The sequence below is a fragment of the Lepidothrix coronata genome, unplaced genomic scaffold (assembly GCF_001604755.1).
Source record: "Lepidothrix coronata isolate B3197 unplaced genomic scaffold, Lepidothrix_coronata-1.0 Scaffold158, whole genome shotgun sequence".
Taxonomy (NCBI): domain Eukaryota; kingdom Metazoa; phylum Chordata; class Aves; order Passeriformes; family Pipridae; genus Lepidothrix; species Lepidothrix coronata.
The window spans coordinates 760,187-781,214 of NW_016690338.1; the positions used below are offsets into that span (position 1 = coordinate 760,187).

At 38.8% G+C, this 21,028-nt stretch overlaps 1 protein-coding gene across 2 annotated transcripts in view; it reads right to left on the minus strand.

Annotated features, from left to right (window-relative positions):
• Positions 1 to 21,028, minus strand: part of TRIO (trio Rho guanine nucleotide exchange factor) — a 248,016-nt gene that overhangs the window by 153,034 nt on the left and 73,954 nt on the right. For both annotated transcript variants that reach the window (XR_001877064.1, XM_017829066.1), the window contains exons 3-7: positions 18,910 to 19,024; positions 15,529 to 15,721; positions 14,349 to 14,861; positions 11,250 to 11,372; positions 2,207 to 2,398 (exon numbers count right to left, since the gene is read on the minus strand). Coding sequence is in view for 1 of the 2 variants with exons in the window: in XM_017829066.1 (XP_017684555.1) it covers positions 2,207 to 2,398; positions 11,250 to 11,372; positions 14,349 to 14,861; positions 15,529 to 15,721; positions 18,910 to 19,024 (1,136 nt within the window). In the remaining variant the exon portion in view is untranslated. The remainder of the gene's footprint in view (positions 1 to 2,206; positions 2,399 to 11,249; positions 11,373 to 14,348; positions 14,862 to 15,528; positions 15,722 to 18,909; positions 19,025 to 21,028) is intronic.

Below are 21,028 nucleotides of genomic sequence, written 5' to 3' on the forward strand. Positions count from 1 at the left end.
TCTTTAAAGTAAATTTGTCCTCTATTTATGTCAAGTTCAAGACTCAAAAGTTTTAAGAGACCAAGCCATTTGTCTCATCAAACATATTTTAATTCTTGGAGCACATGTAGTATTTTGAGGAAAAAGTAGATCATTTCTGGTACTCTACTATTGTTTCAAAGCTGTGGAGAAGGGTGATAGAGTACTCAGCTGTAAGATATTTATTTAATTTTCATTTCACCGAGGGCCAGCTTAAAAAATCTCTGATGTTAAGCACTGAACACTAATAGAAGCTCCACGTGGGACCACAGAGTTACATCTCTGGCACTAGTCAGCCCGGACTGAAAATTAGGTGCAGTCTTCACTGTGTCTGACAGTAGGCAGCAACACTTACCTGCCACTTGCAAGAGAACACAGGCATTCAAGAACGGTGTGTTATTTCTTGGGTTGCTTACTTTTTAATCTTTCTATGTAGGTCAAGCACCACCAGTCTCTAGAGGGGTCATTCCTCACATTCCAAACCCTCTTACCTTGAACTCACGGTCCACTGTTAATGAAACAGCTAATATATCACAGCCAGGTATCTTACAAAGCAACTAGGACAATCCATCACAGTTAATCATAAAATGAAAACCGCAGAAGGAGCAATTAAGAGGAAATTAATCCCAGCAGATGCTGCACTATTTCCCTCATTCTTATCTTTTCTCTTGTTTACACTCATATTAGTGGTAAAGAAGTTAACACCAACCCTTACTACAGTTGCCCAGCACACGATCCCACAAAATTTAGTCCCCTGGCTTCTGATGAGCATAGTTTTATTTCTTTTTTAATGAAAATGGATAGCATTTGAGTCAGGCTATACCTATCTTTAACATTTCATTCATCTTTCTCCTACACGTACGGCTGACAGAGCTTAAATGTAAACCTGAATGATCCAAGTAATTAGAAAAACATCAATAATGATAAGGTACCACACGATGTCTACCAAATGCTTCAAGCTGATTGGTGACTTTTCTACAAGAAAACAATTCCTTCATCTCATTTTCATGTAGCTTTTCTGTAAAACCTGCCAAAAGTACTTATTATAGTGGCATCAGTTTATACACTTTACCTTAGTCTGTCTAAAGACATTAAACCAATGTCATCACTAACCATAATAAAAAGTAATGTGTATTTGCATCTTAATACATTCATATTTCTAGTGTCTAGATATTTATTAAGTTAAATTTCTGTGTAGTAGAAATCAGGTAGAAAACTTAAAATAAACTGCACCGCCTATCCGTTTCTGAAATTTTCAACTCCCAAGTGCTTCCTTCATTGACTTCAAATTAAAGTTATATCAGACACGAGACTTTTTCTTGGATATAATTTAGCAAGGCAAATGCAAAGAAAAGTATCTACATACAGCACATCAGAGCTTCAATCAGCCATAACCATCCAAGAACCTCTGCTCTCCAAATACACCAGGGACGTACAGAGCAGACAGTCTGTAATATCAACGGGTGACTCAACTGCGCACACATAGCAACTCCTTCAGAACTGAATTCCCTTGAGGGCAAAACACGCTTTCACCATTAAGACTATTAACTTGGGGATATTTATTCCTACTTCCCCTACATATATCTCTTCTCTGGCAGTTACATACGGTTAATGACTTAATTAAAATAATTGGTATAGGCCTAAAGCTAATTTTTTTTTTAATATATGAGGAATCTCTCATGAAATACTAAGTAAACATCACCCACCACAATTTCAGATTCAGATAGTTAATTAAGCTCTCAACTTTCAGGCCAGTTCAACTTAGTTTTCTATAAGCAATTACTGTAAGTTAAATCTTAACACTCCAAGGACTGATTGGGGTGGGTTGGTGAGAACAATAGAACAGGTTATGATTTCTAGATGTAGGAAAGGCATTATATCAATATTAAAAGCTTTATACAGTTAAGCATTTCTGTCCACTTCATTTTGATTGACAGAGATAACTTGGTTGCTTTATCTTGCATTGATATGGGCAAAGCATTTTGTGGAGAATTTAAAGGCTGTGGGCTAAACTGAGGAGAACAAGTTTTTGTTTGATTATCAACTGAAATTCGCAGAAATAAATGTTCTGGCTTTCTTGCCAACCTTTTCAATCACTTTCTTGTACTTTTAACCAAATCAAAAGCAAACAGCACAACTAACCCGTCCAGCACATAAACGTTTGTTGGTGTCCTCTCCATTCACTAACCTGTTCAGCCTTCTGATGGAAGATGGAGGACATATCCAGTAACGTGCTACGTTCATCCAAGGCTGCAGCAAATGCCTTCCACTCTTGCTCCAACTGACTGGCAATCTGTTTTATTTGTTGTGAAGCATAATGGCCAGACTCGATCAGGCGATTTGCTACTGACATTATGCGGCTTATGTTTACATACACATTCTGTGGAGAAGAAGGAGGGAAAAAACAGTGGAAGTTAGCAGACCACTGAAATAAAGAGGTATACTTCTAAAAATATCTACTTTATTACAGTACTACTTAATAGACTGGTTTTATTTGCCAAGTTTGTACATGCCAAACTTTGGAATCTAGGTGTATAACATAACGAGTGAGAAAGATGAATTGAAATAATCAGAGTCTAAAAGTCACATTAACAGTCAGCTTAAGCAAATGCATATTATTTGAAGACGCATTATTACAATGAAGAGGAAGAGTTAACCATGTTTTACAACAGTCTCAACAAAAATGTTAATGGGTATTTGAGTCAACAAGACATTCAGACACACACGATATAGGAGAATCAAAGTATAATTAGTAAGTACCTGATCCATCCACAGTACCGCATGTGCAACATCACTCTACAAACCTTTACATCAACTTGTGAAAGTCACTTTTAAAGTAACTACATTTTCCTGCCACTATATTCCCTCTGAGCTAGCACTGAAAATTAGACAAATAAGGTCCAAAATCGTAAGTATTCTCTAGCATCCTGGCATTACTCTTAGTCATTCTAATTTTCAATGCACAGTTTCTTATTCCTGCAAATCCAGCAACAAGAACAACTTCACCACCAAAATGTTTCTGAGTAGCCCTTTCAGAGCTACATGTATATAATACTGAGCTGACACTTTCAACTGGGCAGACTCCCAGACATCTAGAATGAAGTTCTTAGAATCACAGGATTGTTGAGGTTGGAGGTCATCTAAGTCCAACCACGTAGACACTGAGCATCTCAGGTGGAACCACTACCTGTTGGCACCCAGCCACTACCCAGAGCCTGACACTGAGTGGCTGGAGCAAGTGTTGGAGTTCTACCAGGCTTCACTGTCCAGTCTCATCTGAGTGGTAATTAGCACAGGTCTCTATTAATTGTAAACTGTATGCATATATGCAAGCAGAAGCAGACCTGACACAGCCTACACCTCACCTGGTCCACCTAATAAACTGAGCACAACAGTGTCATGTTGGCTGTTTTTCCTTTCTGCACAATATTTGCTTTCCATTTTTTAGGTTATCCCACACATCTCTGCTCTCCTTTTAATCAGGGCCGAACAACTGGAAGAATATAAATCTGCTATTTCTAACAAATTTTAAAAGACTGGAGAGCATTTAGGCCTATTTAAGTGTAGGTAGCATAAATACAAGACTGCTAAATGAATCCAGAAAGCCCTTAAATGGTCTTTACAGTTGTGGAAAAAAAAAAAACCAAGTGCCAAAAGAGAAAAGAATAAAGGCAACCATAGACTGTCATTTGAACTATTTCGGTACCGTAATAAAAGAAATTTTTAAAATTCTGGAACACCAGTTAAAAATGAAGGACATGGTACTGTACATGCGAAGCAAAACAAATTAAAACTGAGCTGTGGTTAACACGCATTCATTTTCCCATGGCAATCTGGCTTCACAAGTGTGGAAGAACACCCCCTGTAGCAGTATGAATATGAGTTAATATGCTGACAGTTCAACACTTTCCAAGCTATGTACACCACATTCCATCCCTCAAAAAAGAACAAACAAAAAACAACTAACAATAATCTAAACTTTTTCCCTCACTATGTGATATATCTACTAAAGTTTTAAGTGATGGTATTTTAAAATGCAATGACCCAAAAGAGACAGACTTAGTTAAGAAGGAAAAGAATCTCCAATAGCATCTTGCTACCGTTAAGACTGTCTTCAGTTGATCCTTCAAGGTTAACAAATTTTGTTCAATTTCCTACAAGGACAGGCAAGTCCACTGTCATTATTATATGACAACTCCATATTTTGCACACTGCTTAAGAGATGAGAAACACTGCTACAAGTATGCTGTTGCTCATTCCCTAGGGACTGATATCATATTCACTGTAGGGATTTACATCCTGGTTTTAGTTAGGAAAGCAAAAGCTATGAGGTAACAACTGCTAAAGATTTATTTAGTGCTGTCATTTACATCATGTGAATATGCATGAAGCACCCAAAGCTTCTAAATGTGTATCCACTGTCTAAAAAGTGAAAGGCTGAAGTGATACTGCATTGCTTGATCTCTGTGGTGTCCAGTGACAGAACCTCAGGGAATGGCCTGAAGTTGTGTCAGGAAAGGTTTAGGTTGAATGTTAGAAAAAGTTTCTTCACCCAGAGGGTGGTTGAGTGCTCGAACAGGCTCCCCAGGGAAGTAGTCACAGCACTAAGCCTGACAGAGTTCAAGAAGTGTTTGGATGATATTCTCAGGCATGTGGTAGGCACATGGTAGGCACAGGCACTCTTGGGAATGGTCCTGCACAGGGCTAAGGGTTGGACTCGATGATCCTTGTGGGTCCCTTGGCATATTCTGTGATTCTGTAATTTTTCCACTGTCTTACAAACATGACTATTGTAACAAGACTAAAAAGGGAACAATTCAAGTTATTGCATTACAGTGTGTTTAGTAAGTACACAAACGTACTTAGTATGATGATTTTCTCTCAAAATGCTCTTCAGCCAGAAGCTGAAAAGACACCTTACAATATCTGGAAAGCTCCTCATTGCAGAACTATTCTCTAAAGGGAGAATACGTATAAAACAAGTATTGCTGAGCAGGCAACACAGATTAGTAGCTCAACACAAGCTGTAGTGCACTCTGTCATTCTTTGGTGCATGCCTGAAAGGCAAGTACACAGGTGAAAAGCACAGGTGACAGCCTACCAGCTTAACTGAACTTCTATCACACTCGATACAAAATAAACCTGGCAGGTGACCTGAAGGTTCTATTTTACTTCCTGATTTTCCCAGACACATTTAGAAAATGTTTGTTTAGCTTCAAGATTTCAAATAGTAGTTTTCTGACACAGAAACTATTAAGCATTCAGTTTTAAATGCCATCACCTCAGTGACACAGTCCATAAGCATCATAACTGGCATCTCTATATAGACTGTAGTGAGTTGGAGCTATTTGACTATGATAGAAATAATTTAGCAATGGAATTTTCAAATCATCTGCCACTTCACACGCAAATGGCCATCAAAACACAGTGTAGCATTAATGTATGAATTAACACCTGCTTTAATGATTTAAATGTTCTCTAACAACTCTTCTAGTCTCATTCTTGAAGCAACAGTAACGCTTTCAGTTTTGGAATCCAAACTTTAACAATGAGGGCTGCAGAACAACTAAAGGTATAACCTGATCTATTCCCTTGTAAAAAATAACAAACTCAGCCACTCAAGATTACAAGTAAGGAAAGTGTTTAACCTGTCCTTCAACTACAAGGATCCTCTAAATATTCTCAGGGAACCATTTAACCATTGCTATTAGCACTGGAACAAGTGAAATATAATTTCACTCTTAATTTCTTCAAATTTATCATCTCTTTCCTACATTTTTTATGGTGGACCTGGGGAATGTTACTGCAAGACTGTATAGTCCAATGTCAACACTACTTTCTTTCCTCCTGTACTTTTCACTTACTTTGACTTAGTCATAGTGAACACCCGTGCCTTCAACCTCTCCTTACAGCCATGTCATTTTCATGTAGATGTTTCCCATTACAACATTAAGGATGAGGCTCTAAACTGGACCTAGTTCTTTAATAGGACCAACTGAATCAGAGCAATTTCTTTACAAATCTGAAGTTCAGCACTCCCAATAAGTACCAAAAGTGAAGTAAGATTTGCTTCTTTTCAGTAACACTGTCTGTTCCTTTAGTCCGTGATTCATTGACACAAGCACACTTGTTGCTGTATTAACACCTCAGCAGCTGACTGCTTTTTAAAATGTTTATTTGCTTCTTCCTTCTTAGGAAGGTTGCAGACCTAGCCTGTTCTATTTTACCTGGTTGACTTTTGAGTGCTCCTCAGAAGCTGAAAATACTCTGAACTCATTTCACCTTTTTCAGTCGGTTCTCAGGTTGGTGGCATCCAGACATTATGTCTAAGCATTAACTGCTCAACCACAAAGATTCTCTTAGGCATGTGCACTCAAGACACATCCTTCCCAATCTGACCAGGACCCACAGCTGTGCATTCTCTGAACTTCAAAAACATCAGAAATACACAGTTTGCTTGACTGTGGTTACCCAGAACTACCAAAAATGTGACTGAATACATTTTACCTCCTGTGCTGCCCCATGCCTATTTAGAGTCTTTGTCTACTAGGGATGTTAGCTTGGTTGAACAGCTGATGGATTTAACTTTGATTTATTTATTTTACTGCAAGTGCTACTTAAGTGAAGCATTAGATTAACAACGTAAAAATAAGTTAAAAAACCCCCACCAATAAAACCCATCAGACCCCACAAAACAGACACGTCCCCGCCAAGTATGAACAGATAGCTTACTACTGTTCACCATGGTACAAGAAGCCTTTTGTGAAAGTCTGCATTTCAAAGCAATGTGAGGAAAAACGGCCAAATCACCACTTTTGGTCTTGCTCTCATATGCCAAAATCCCAGAGGACCAAGGGCAGTTCTAGAATTCACATGGTGCTTAATTCTATCTCAAGCAACAAATCTGTATGGTTACAAAAATACATATTTAAAGTAAAAAGAATCTCAAGGGTCAAACGTATCAGTAGTATAAAGAAAGAGGAAAAAGTTACACAAGCTGTCAGCTAAGGTGATTTTACCTCACCTGACCTTCTTTATGTTTTCTTTTGTACCAGTCCCTGTGGCTGGATCTGAGCAAGCCAAACAGGTCATCTTCATAACTTTTAACTTTGCAAACCTAGTGATACTCCATTGTTGTGTTCATACTTTTATTTTAACATCCCAAAACTCTCAGCAGTGCTCATTTCTGACATTCATTTTCTGGAAACCATTCAATGTTTGATTACTACCTTGATAAAGTGGTTTAGTGTATAAAAACAGCGTGTTCTGAGAACATCAATCAACTTAGCTATATACTTACAATTGACACTGGACTTTTTGGACTATGGTTAATAAAAGTAACTTCTACTGATGGTCCTATCAACACTGAGACAAGTAGTCACAGCACACCCTTTGATAGTAGCATGTGCCAGCTTTCTTCAAAGTTTCATTTTGCCTACATCACTTCCTAAGCATTTTAACCCTCCCCAGTGCACTGCTAGGCACAGATAAAATGTAATGAAAGCAAGGCCATTTGGTCTAGCAACAAGAGTAGAAAATGTTCAAGCAGATAACATCCTCCTCCTCCTCCTCCCCCATACTTCAAGTGACTTCTTGTTTTCCTTGTGCAGCAGCAGATGTATAGAAAATGGCAAGAAAAAGAGTGGACAGACACAGAATCACTTTTTCTCAGTCTTGCATGCAAGACTGACTAATCACACAATCATAGGTACTTTATTTTTGCAGTTCGAAAACTCAACACATAAATTTTATACTTGCAACTCCTATGATGTCTTATTTGAAAGTTTCTCCCTTAAAAGGTACTAAAATCTTGTTTTGAGAAGTGAAGCATTGGTTTAGTCACCCAAAGAGGAACGTCAAGCTGAAACTGAGTATTGCTTAACTCAAATAAATCTTGGGACCTGACAACAGCAATTTACTGTTGCTGAAAGCAGGTCTTTTAAATTGTACTGAGAATTTATCCTCATCTTTAGAGAGTAGAATCATTGAGCGTTTATTTTTCCCCACAGTTATGGAAGATGGGATCTACCTGCCTTATAAAGACACAGTTTTGACATTTATCAGTGCATAGAATCAAATTCAGGAGTAACAGGAGGTCACATACCTACAGCTGCACATGTGAACTGTCCTTCAGTCAGCAGTTCGCTCTTTTAGCAACATCAACCTGTGTGTTAATCAGTGGTAACCAAATATAGGTCCACCTTCAATGCACAGCCCCACACCTATCCAGCTTTGCTCTAGGACAGATTCATTGCAGTGAGAAACAGTGTGTGTATTACGCTTAAGATCTGCATGAACTTATTCCTATTACCCTGAAGTGCGACCACATGAGCCTATCACATACTGAATACAAAAGATTCCCAGACAGACTACTTGCTAATGAAACTGCTGAAAGTAAAGCTATATTTCCTCCGCGGGTGTATTTTTTACCTTTTTGGTTTATAACATTTGGTTTACATTTCCAACAACTTTATGTTAACACCGAAAATCAGATTCTAAAAATAGCAGAAAACCATTACAAGAAAAAAAAAAATCTGTATATCTTCTTTGTCCTTGATATAACCAACTCCTGTTCATGACAGGAACTAAGTGGCTTTCACAATGGTTTACATCCAGGTGGCTCACTTCAGACTGGAAGACCAGATCAAAATTTTGGCATCTCACCCAAAGGCTGTCACTCTTTCTCAGCCGAGTTTGGCATAAGCAGCTGCAGAAGTTGCCCTCCTGCACCTCTTAGAAAGCCAAGCTGCTTCTTGGGAAGGAAGGAGAGATGAGACCCAGCTATTGACTGAGGGTAGCACCTGCTGTGGAGGGGAGCATGTGCCCTGCAGCAACCACAATGTGTTGGGAAAAGCAGCTGCAACATCAGAGCTAAGCTGTGAGCAAGTGCAAGAGGTTGCATTTAGCTGCTTGGGCAGCATTCATCCTTTGAACAGCCCTTCCCCACCTCAAGTGAGCCTAAGAAAACTACCTAGAAAGCAAGCTCTATTAAGGTCCAGTTAGGGCCACAATGAAAAGCCTTCAAAATCTCCTGCAATAAATAAAGCTTATACATAGTTGTCTTCTTTTCTCTACTCCATCTAATTGAATAATTTTGCACGGTTGTAGATGGGTTAAAAGTTGAATTCCACTTCTAGCATTATAGCATTCACATAAGAGATCTTAAATCAACTTTGATTGCTAAAGAGTTACACTGACAGGAACAATGAACTAACAGCAGCTTGCTAAGCACAGAGCATATGCGGAGAGTGGTCAGGAAGAAGCTGAACATGCTTGCAGGAGTTAGGACTGCCCAACATTTTTCCAGTTAAAAGCTAATGAAAAAGAAGGCTTGCCAAAATTCAATCAGTTCATGTCAATTTTTTATGTCACATTCAGTTTAATCTTTGCCCTTAATCTATATGAAAGGCTTTTGCTATTTAACCAAATAAAATCCAGAAAATCTGAGCCCCACTTAAATCATAACCAGTGACCGATCATTTTGAATTTGTATTTACCTATTCCGTGCCAAAGAACCTCTCCTGGAGGAGATTATGCTACAGAAACACATTCAAAAAACATAGCTTCTTTTTCCCCTTTTGAATGTTGGGATAGTTTAATTTGCCCCAAATTTAAGCTGCTGCCTGTACGCTTCAAGAAATCATTTTGCAGGCTGAGAAAAAGTCCCCTGTAATTAAAGCATTTGACAAGTACAGGCAAAAGAGAGATTAACAGCAAAAGACTAATAGCAAACACAGAGCAGGAAGGATTACGCTGCATCGCTCAAGTGCTTCCTACTGTTGATAGCACCTGAATAGTACAAAAGCAGGGAAAAAAATAAAAAAGTCATCCCATTTGAAGGAAAGAGGACAATAGTGACTAATACCAGAACAGGCTGACAGATGAAGATTTTAATCCTTGGAGTACAAGCTTAAGAATTGCCTGGAAGGCCATCCAAAATTGCTAAGTTCCAAAAGTCCTCTCATGTCAATGGCATCTACTGTCATCTTGTGAGTTTGTTTCTGCTCTACTTCATATGCTGAGCAGTGAGGAACAACAACGAGGTTCTCCATAAGGGAGTTATTCCCCATGCCACGAACCAAACCTAATGGTCAAAGTTACATCCACATATGATGCTACATAACTTAATTGCAAAGTTCCCCAGCATTTGCTTTACTCTTTTCAAAAAGTACATATTGATTTTTATTTAACTTTTGCAAACATAGCTGAGTTGCTAAAGAAGAAAATGTACCTTCTCTAATGGTGTCTTCTATTGCCTACTGTCCAGCTATACCATACACAAGAGCTGCCTTACTAGCCCCTCTGTTACTTCAGCAAGACACATAACCTAGCTAAGTTTACTTTGCCACTCTCTGCAATTAGTAGTCCTCTCCTACAAAAAGACCCTCTTGCAAGAGTTGATTGTTTCAACCATATTGTAATTCAATTCCCATCCTTGGACTGCCAAGAATGTTAATTTCTAACAAGACTGGTAGTGTTCTTCCTTCATTGATCTGACAGACAGGAACTGGATTTAGGTTATTCAGACTCTCAAGGTTATTTAAATACTTCAAATGCTCCTAGTGTAAGGGATCTAAAATGTCCTTGAGAATTTTGTCCCCATGTTCAAACAGGGATTCATGAAACTGAAAATAAGCAGCTTTTACTCACTGTCAATTAAAATCCAAATTTTTAATTGCAGTCTACTGACAGCTCATCCTAAGATGATATTTGCCCGAGAAAATTGTTTGTTTTAGCTCCATTCCACTGTGCCAGAAATGGGAAATGTCTTCTTAAAAACATGGAAAATTATTACATCAAGCTCAGCTACTCCTCAGAACCTTTTGTCTGAGTTGCAATCTATTCAGAAGATTCTAAGAACTACTTCTTTCAAAATGGAGAGCTAAAATCCATACTACACATGATTCTCTGAAACGTCCTACAAGATCCAAATCAGTACTCAAACACACATCCCAGGTTCTAGAAGGTCGGATGCTTATATTTGAGGAGTGATGTGGTTGTATTGAACACAGTCATTTGTCAAAACAATTTTGCTGCTTGATCACAGTACCTCTGTACTTGACTACCCTTTATTTTCCTCCCTTGTGTTTTATAATTTCACTTCTCCAATACAAATCTTACACTACTTGTAAAGAAGGAATGATTTATGTCTATGACTTACAAATTCTACCTTGACATAGAACAAATAGATAATTTGTATCTTTGTGTGGTGAAGGGAGGCCTGTTCTTACCATACAGTTCATGGCAAAGTGATTGTGCTGTGTCTGAAGTTCCATTGCGTGGGGGTGACTGGTTCCAATCTCTGTGTAGCTGTTCAGAAACAGACCTTTGTTGTGTGTGATCCAGTCAAACATCTACATGAAAATATTAAGGAAAGAAAAAAGTTCAATAATTTGTTATGGCAGAAATCATAGACAAGTAATTTAAGAAATCTGTGAACAAAGAAGAACAGAGTCCAAGGTCACAAAAATCAACATGAACGCTCTTTCCATTCTAAATTACATGATTTTAACCCAATCATTGCTGAAATCTTTGTGGATCAAAGAGCTGAGGCTGTTGCTGTTACTGTTACCTTTACTACAGGTGTTTATCTCAACAAGCTACAGCAAAGTTGTAATTGTAAACTTCATTATTACAAAGAAGTCATAGTAAACAAACAGACTTGGAGCACAGCCCTGAGCTGCCAAGCTTAGACGTTCTCTAGTGTCAGCACTTCTTGACATCAGCAGCTTAGCAATTTAAATGAAAACAGCAACTCGTGGAAATTAAGTATAAATTCATTCTTGCCGATCAAGTACTTCAGCAGCAAGCTTAATATTTTTAGTTCGTAACTTTACAGCAGATTTGAAAACAACTATTTTATTTCTAGATGACTTAATAAAAGTATACTTGAGCAAAGAGTTACACATTACCTTCTTCCAAAGAAGTTTAAGAAGAACCTTTAAATACATTTGTTTTTAAGAACAAAAACCCAATTATTTTAATATTCTAAGAAATTTTAGGAAAAGATCTTATCTGGCAATGGCCATCAATGGATATACATAGGTATGTTAACAGCGGCACTGGAAGACAAAGTTTTCAAAGACCAAGCAACACATCAAAAGCTAAGCTTAACATCCCACCCAATGGGGTAATGGTCTTGAAATCTTTGCTGTATCTCAGCAAAAAAGATACACCCATTCTCTGAATAGCCTGAAAAAGATTGTTCAGAAAATAACAGTATCAATAAGCAGTAAATACTTGTTTAAAGATCTTTCAAAATATGCTGGCTAACAGAACCAAATCCAGTATTTGTCCCAGGTCCATAAAAAAACAAATTATAAGTAGAACACAAGATGGTAAGGACTGTAAACCAAACTTCTAAGAGCTTAGACAACTGAGACAGCTAATCACATACTCCTAAAATTTTCAGCTTCTTATCTAGAACACAGTGAAGATGTGTTAGAACATTGTTCAAAATAGAGACTGGTACTGCTCATGACCACTTTTCTCTAGGTCATCTTAATTTGCTGCCTTCAGACACCTACAAGGCAATTCTAGATTCCCTCCCACCTTGCCCCTTCTTGCCTTTTCTTCTCCTGGACCAGAGAGCACAGAGTTGAGCAAGTCCTCCAAAAGGAACGTGTTTATTTCTCCTCATACAATACCCTTTATCTTTCCCACATTTAAGTAAAATACATAGATGTACACTGATAAAGAACCCATGAGCTATGAAATCTAATCTGACATTAGCAGTAAAAATAAGGGCTGCAAATAGATTAAGGCAAGGGCCTTAATCCAAAAGTGAGTTGGGATACTACATAAACCTTCTTTTTAATCTTTTTTTTTACTGGCTGTTGAGAGAATAAAGTCCCAGGTATGCTAGCTGCTGTCAACTTCATTTTGAGGTGCCTAATATTTCCCTTATGAAATAAAGATGTGTTAATTTAACAGCAACTTATTCTTGCAATCAGAAACCTAGAAAACACAGATAGGAGCTTATGCAACCACATGGCAGGACAGAGGTCAATCCCACAGGCTCAAGTATTTCACAAGAAGTTTCTTAAAGCCCAAGTTATATAAGCAACTTGGTAAACGATGAGTAAATGAAAAAAATATATTTTGATGGTGCTCACACAGTACTGAAAGATATGCTATAACACAGAACAATTAATGCTGCAAGGAAGTGCCCGAAAGGTTGATAAAAGCATTTGGGCCTGAAAGAACAACACTAGACCAACAGTTTGCTATTTTCTCAATAATGTTATAATTAATAATTTTATAACTATTTCAACTCTTTACATGTCCCTACTACTTTCAGCTCTATCTATTCAGCAAACGTTTGCTTTAAATGGTACTTTTAAAAATTATTTCTTTTTTAAACACAGCACAAAATATTAGAGTAGTGTAAAAAAAGTCCCTGAGCTGAAACACGTTTGCTCTGCTTTTACTCTTCCTTATGCATTTGTTATGACCACTGCTGGAGAGCAGGATACTGGTTTAACACAGACCTTTGGTTTCATACAGTTCAGGCAATCTTACATAAAATACTTTAAGAAATCCAAATACTTTAGGAACTCTGACAAAGGCCATACTGACCACTTGATTGCATAGTTTAGTTACTACTTCCCCGGAGAAAAACTCCGCACCCTCCCTTAAAGATACTTGTTCCATAGTAACAAGTCAATAGTAAGTGATTGTAACACCATTCTATATGAAAACAGATCTTATTTGAACTCATTCAAAAGTGAACTGCCTGCCATACCTCCTCTTCAAATTCCATGACAATCAAGGGCTTTCTCATCTGAAGGGACTGGTTAGCCTCAAACATTATGAAATCACTCAGTTCCCTATTAATGACATATGCACTGTCAGAAGAGATACATCAGTTTTTAGCCTGGGACTTCAAACCCTGCATCAATGAAACAGTTTCCCACGTCAGCCTCTTTAGACTTTGTCAACTGCCTGTCACTCACTGTCCAAAGATCACTAAAGAAGACCAATGTAGTCCTTAGTCATCTGTATTTATAAAGTATACAGCATTCATCTTCACTTGATGCAGGCAAAAAGGGTTGGAACAAACCCTTAACAAAACAAAAGCTTTCAAGTCACTAGCACTTAAAATATTCTTTGGTGAGAGCTATCTGTGTCCTTTACAGCTTATCAGTACTATCCCATGCCCTTTACTCTACAAGACTCTTAGTGCCTCTCAACCAAGAAGTCCCTTATTTCTTGTTAAAAGTCTAGTGATTAACTCTAAAGACAAAAACGACTATTTGGAGTTACCTCTGGTACTTCTTTCAAGTCCATCAAGCACCAGCCATTTATACTGCCCTCCCTCAATCCCTTACCTTTTCAGCATCCTGCTCGAACAGCCTGAGCTGAAAACATTGGTCCAATTTCAATTTTCTCACATGCCACATCTGATGCAGATGCTGCCGTGTTGAGTGCAGCCTGTCCAGCATGGTGGATACTTTGGGTAAAAGGTTCTGTAAGTCTGCATTCCCTGACCCCGAGTTCTTTTTGGGAAAGCTATCACTGCTCTGTATCCGCTGGAGCAGCTTTTGTCCTTCCACATCAAGGTCCTCGATAGGAGCCTTAATGACTTTCTTTTTTAATTGTGAATGCTCCTCTATCATATTGCGAGCACCTTCCAGGTCCTGAGGCATTTCTTTTTTTGACAAGATATCTTGCAGTTCCTCCAGTCTGGACAGCATATGGGTTGCATTGCTAATGTAGTCCTCAAAGGCAACTCTGATTTCTATCCACTCCTCATGGTTGTATTCCAAACAGCCATCAAATTCTGGGGTTAGCTGAGAAGGATCAACTACTTTGGTAAGGCCTTCCAGAGACACCATATTTGTCTAGAAAATAAAAGCAGAAATAAAAAAATGCTGTTACTGAAATTAATTTGAAATTTCCTTTCAAGCTTTTGCTTTTCTCTTTGTAAGAGTTGATCATTTTGTGCACAAAGTCCACATGACACCTTTTCTCACACATGTCTTTTCCAGTATCAATTCTGAACAGCAGAATACAGGAGGTCTTGCAGGTATTTCCCAAAATCAGAGAAATATTTATTTCTTACCTCACTACACTTCAGAAGAAAACAGCAGCCACTCCTTTGACTACTGTTTTGATTAAGCTTTGACTTTGTGTATTGCAAAGTCGAAGGAAGATAACAGTAAGGTTCAGACAGCTGCTTTCCTCTTCATGCTGGAGGTATCACAATTACCTCAGTGCAGACCAAGATAACAAACAGAGGAAACCTAGCTTTATAGCAGTAGAGGTAAAACCATAATTCCATCTTTCTTACACTCAGAAAAAGAATATAAACAACAACATGCACAACTATCTAGTCTAATAAGTAGAAAGAAAAAAGAAGAAAACCACATTCCTTCTACACCATTGGCCTAAAGTAACCCTCCCTTCATGCAGAATATAATTTATCTGGGAGTTTTCAAGGTGTTGATCATTAGCGAGCACTTAAAACCATGAAATAAATATAAATTTATACTCCACAGGGAAAATTACCTCAAACTCAAACTTAGAGCTGCCAAAGTTAGTCCTCTGTTTCTGCCAGAAATTGTCTGGCTTGATTATCAGTGCAACATGAATACAACATGGAAAGGATTCCTGTAAAATCTTCAGCAGAGGCTTTATGGAGTCCCATTTTGACCCACGCATATCTACAATGACAGTGAATCCTCGTTTACATACTTCCTCACTGCAGAAGAAAGAAGAAAAGGTTATCAAGCAAGTGTTATAACTTCAAACACAGACTCTACTGCACCACACTGCCTAAGGAACGTAGTCTGCTCAGCCAGTTGTAACACTCTAGGGTCTCACTGTTCACTAGCTAACACGTACAGCAGATCTCATGAACCTCTCAAGAAGTTTCTCTGACCCTCATGCCAAACTCCTTGTGGGTGATAGCTTTATACCCGTTGCTGACTTGATATTCTGACTCTTCGGAACACACACACACTTACTTGACGGATGACAATATTCATGCCTTTCTAATGACTGAGGGGATCCTCTAAAAGACAGAAGATGGCAAATTGTTCTTACCTACCACTTTGCAACTTTTTCAAATTGTCTCATATTTAGACCCATATTATCTGAGAGTCAGAGTCTGCAGAGGAAAAAAAGCCATTTTTGACCATTTCTTTTGTAACAGGATCGATTTGTGGACAGTTAATGGATAAGACAGTATTTTAGCATTGTGAACAAAACCACATCAACCTGTTTATACAAAACTTGAGCTCAGTTTTGCTGTCCAAAAGTTGACAGACCTTACATTCAAATTCTCCAGCACCTCTTCTGAGAATGGAAGATTTAATTTCTTTTCATCAATACCTTCTGTACATTTAGTGCTTGCCATTGATCAAAAGTGACAATCACCACCACCACCAGAAACTTTGATTTTATTCCAGCAGAATTTGCTACATGACCTTGTAGCATGACCATGGAAAATGAAATATTTCAAAACCAATGCATCATAGCCAACAGACTATCAAAAAGGACCAAATGTCCATTGTTTGAGTACGAGTCACTTTCAGGGATGTGACTAATGCAAATGCCATTCTCATGTGTGAGGTTTTCAGAGTGTCCAAGAAGCAGAGAAGCTTCACTGGCATACTTTACACACTTGTATTAGCCACTGTAGTGGCTGTAGAAAGATGTGTTATGACCGATACAGGAGATCTTCTGGAAAAAGTGATAGTATTAGTTCCTTTGAAGAGGAGGCTATTTTAAGTTTGAAAACTTTAAAGTTAGGGAAAAAAAAGAAAAGCCTGCAAAATTTAAAAAGGGAGTTTATCACGATAAATGATGGCTCTACCACCTGTCCATAGAAACATCAAAACCTGCAATGGCAGAAGCAAAATATATTAAAATCAACTAGCTTGGAATACACGTAGGCTACAATCTACAATTTTCTGACCATAGTGAAAATGTTTTCTAAGATACAGCATTCAAGCACAAAAATAAATACTGTTTTAAGGACAGACCCATTATTTAAAGGTCAAATGCTATTATATGAGTGCTGCTCTGCCCATCCCTATTCTACCACCAAACTGAGGACTGCATGAGGAGTGCTTGCCACTAATTCACACAATACATACATCTCCTGGGGTGTACAAAGCAAGCCCTCATCATGTGACACAATCAGATGTGTCATCAATCATGTGGTCCCATCATCTGACACAAGTTGAATGTCTTTTAGCCAAGGATCACAAAAATTAGGGTAGAAGGCTTTAGTCAGCCAAGGTCATCTGTTTGTAAACCTGAACTACACTAAAATACTGGTACAGTCAGTGGTGATGACATAAGTTTAGCTATATTTTTAAATAAGATAGACTGTTAAATTACTAAAATTGTGAGACTGAATCAACTTGAGTTTTTAGATCTCTTGCCAAACAATTGATACTTCTGATTCTTCAGATACATCAAATAACAGTACTGCAATAAATACCACACAGCCCAAATGCTGGGGGTTATTTGTACCACCTTGGACTTCTTAATCAGCTAGAGTTGCATGATCAGTCACTAAAATATGACTTGTATGAAAATGAGTCCTGCTTTTAATAAAGCTCCCTTTATTCTCAAAACTTTGCCATGCTTAAAGAGCTATAAAACCAGCACTAACTTTTAATCTTAAATCTCTTGATGCTAAACTAACATAAGCCTTTTGCCAGAGGATTGCTGTATCTTGCCAGATTATCTCTAGAAAATTCTTGGACACATTTTGATGCACATTTATCTAGTAACTTCTCTAATAACTTGAAGCTCTCGATTGCTAGCATACATCTCACCATTCGAATCTGAAAGTAAAGATCTCAAGCCTTCTTCCTGTCCTTCTTCCTCTACCTCCCCCAGTTAACTTAACAAAAAAGAGGCCGCATACACTGTCAGCTAGATGTCTTGAAGTTATTTTTATGAAACCACTTCTGTCAGTCTGAAACTGGCATCTGATTATATCAGGTGAAAAGACCAGCTGTAAATTAACACATTACAGAAACACAGAAGATATTGCCTTCAGGGATGTTGTCCAAGGAATTTTTTTCAACTGTAATGACAACTGCTCCTTGAGGTCATAGGCAAACATAGTGAAGCACAGCAAGCATTGCTCCAGCCCACAACAAATGCTGGCAGATTCCAAGGAGGACCTAAAGTCAGGGTCTTAGGATCATTTTTGTCCCCAGCTCAGATAGTCCTAGAAGCAAAGTTATATATGAACAAACTTTTTTTATATACATACAAAATATCTCTTAACTTCATATATACATATATATATATGGGAGTGTATATATATACACACACACAAGCATTGGATTTAACTTCTGCCGATTTACTTGAACAGCACATTGCAATGCATAACTTAAATTGCTGGTAATGCAATGCTATCAGTACTTTCACAGATCACTCCACAGATTTATCTGAGACCTTTACAAGCAATTTTACATATCTCTCTCCTGGTTATTTCTGTGCTTTATCTGGACACTATGATTTACCTAACACAAATAAGAGTTAGGAGTGTTGTGCTGACCCCACTCCACACAAGGCATATTGTGAATCATGACCAGCATGTTTCTAATTACTGATGAACTGAAGGCCTTTGAGTTGTATTTGCAATTTTCAACACAGAGACAGCAATATGGCATGACAGTGCTGTTTCCAAGACACAAACTACTTTCAGCTAAAGCACACCATCCGTTCTGCCAATGGCCTTCCTTTTACAGGGCAGAGTAATTATTTCTCTTCCAAAAAGCAATTTGAAAATAGCAACTGTCAAAACTTGGTATTGATTAGCTCATTTTATTAACCCATTCAGTCGTCTAGTTTGTGGGTGTATTGTAACATAATCCATTTATTTTGTTATACAGCTTTAGAGCTTATCAGACTATCACTTACCTAGGAATACATGCTAAATATGAAATTAGTCTTCTAAGGTCTTCTTGCCGTATTCTATCATGATTACTACGAGCTGGAAACGTTAGAATGGGACCTCCACGCTTATCTCTGCCACCTGAAAAATTAAAAATGTTAAAAGACCCCACAGCATAACACTATTCTTGTTAGCAGAACTAGTCACCAGTATCTACTTCCAAAAAAGCGATTTCAACTTAAATGCCAACACTGTCATTTTGACACCAACTTAAGACTGAATTTTAGGAGCACTGATCAGCACACTGTTACAACTCCTACAATGAGAAAATACATGTAAAAAAAATTGCAACAAATAATAACCAGAACATTACACTTAAACATTACAGTCATGTTCAAATCTGACTGGCAGTGTGACACCTCCAGAAATGGTGCTCTGTTATGTATTTAATTTTTGACTCAGTAATTGTACAGATTAAATTTAAACACAGAATTATGCTACTCTGTAGGCAAGTATTTAGATGATATGGCAGCAGAGAGCACAGCTGTGGGAAGTGCGCCCAGGTAGAGGAGTTCCTCTGCTTAGTGACAGAGCTCAGGGAGGAGGTGAGTAGGTTGAAGACGGATGGATCATTGTCATAGGAGACTCCCTTTCTGAAAGGAATAGAAAGCCCAATGTGCCAACTGAATCCACTTCTTGAAAGCCTACTGCCTCCCTGGGTCCCAGGTTAAAGAAGTGATGATTAAGCTTCCTACCCTGGTATGGCCCTTGGATTATTATCCATTATGGGTTTTTCAGGTAGGAAGCAATGACACTGAAACAAGAAGCCCAAGGGCAATCAAGAGGGACGTGACTGAAGTCTCTCCCTGATGGCCTTGGGATGACTGGTTGGGGGATCAGAAGCACAGCTGGTGCTTCTCTATCCTTCCAGTTGCAGGGAATGATAAGGGAAGAAATGGGAAGAGCCAGCAGATAAATACCTGGCTCCAAGCCTGGTGTCACCAGAAGGTTTTTGGGTTTTTTGATCATGAGTTGGTTTACACAACACTAAGTCTGACAGTGAAGACAAGGTACACCTGTCTCAAAGGACGAAAAGGATCTTTGCACAGGAGTTACCAGGACTCACTGAAAGAGCTTTAAACTAGATTTGAAGGGAAAAGGGACAAAGCTGTGCTCACTAGACATAAGCCTGCGGTTAGCACACCAATGTTTGAGGTATGCTAGCAAGGTCCTTCAGTCTGCCATCTCAGTGGAGATAGGGACGAAGATCCACGCAGCAGCCAAGACGTAAGGGTTATTGATGTGTTTGAAACGATGGAAGCACCTGAGAGAAGTCACATAGAAACGAAGGCTTCTGCCCCCCAAAAAGTGACAGAATCAACAGCCCAACTGAAGTTCATCTACACTAATGCATGTAGCATGGGCAACAGACAGGAGCAGATGGAAGCCACTGGGCAGCAGGAAAAGTGTGGCATAGCTGCCATCATGGAAACATGGTGGGATGACTTGCACAACTGGAGTGCTGCAATGGATGGGTGTAAACTCGACAAAGAAGGAGAGTCAGCATGGTAGCCCCATATGTTAGGAGCGTTATGATTGTCTAGAGCTCAGTGACAGTGACAACAGGGTGAGTGTTTATGGATATGAATCAAGGAAAAGTTTGCAGATGATGCCCAGTTGGGCAGGAGTGGATCAATGGGCCAAGGCCATTGAGGTTCAACAAGGCTAAGTGCCAGGACCTGCACTTGGGTTGCAACAACCCCATGCAACTTTACAAACTAGGGGCAGATCTGGGGGTGCTGGTCAACAGCCATCTGAATGTGAGCCAGCAGCATGCCCAGGTGGCCAAAAAGGTCAATAACATCCTGATCTATATCAGCAATAGTATGGTCAGCAGGATTAGGGCAGTGATCGTCCCCCTATACTCGGCACTGGTGAGACCACATCTTGAATCCTATGTTCAGTTCTGGGCCTCTCACTACAAGAAGGGCATTGAGGTGCTGGAGTGAGTCCAAAGAAGGGCAATGGAGCTGGTGAAGGGTCTAGAGCACAAGTGCGATGAGGAGCAGCTGAGGGAGCTGAGGTTGTTTAGTTGGGAGAAAAGGAGCCTCAAGGGGAGACCTTATCGCTTTCTACAACTACCTG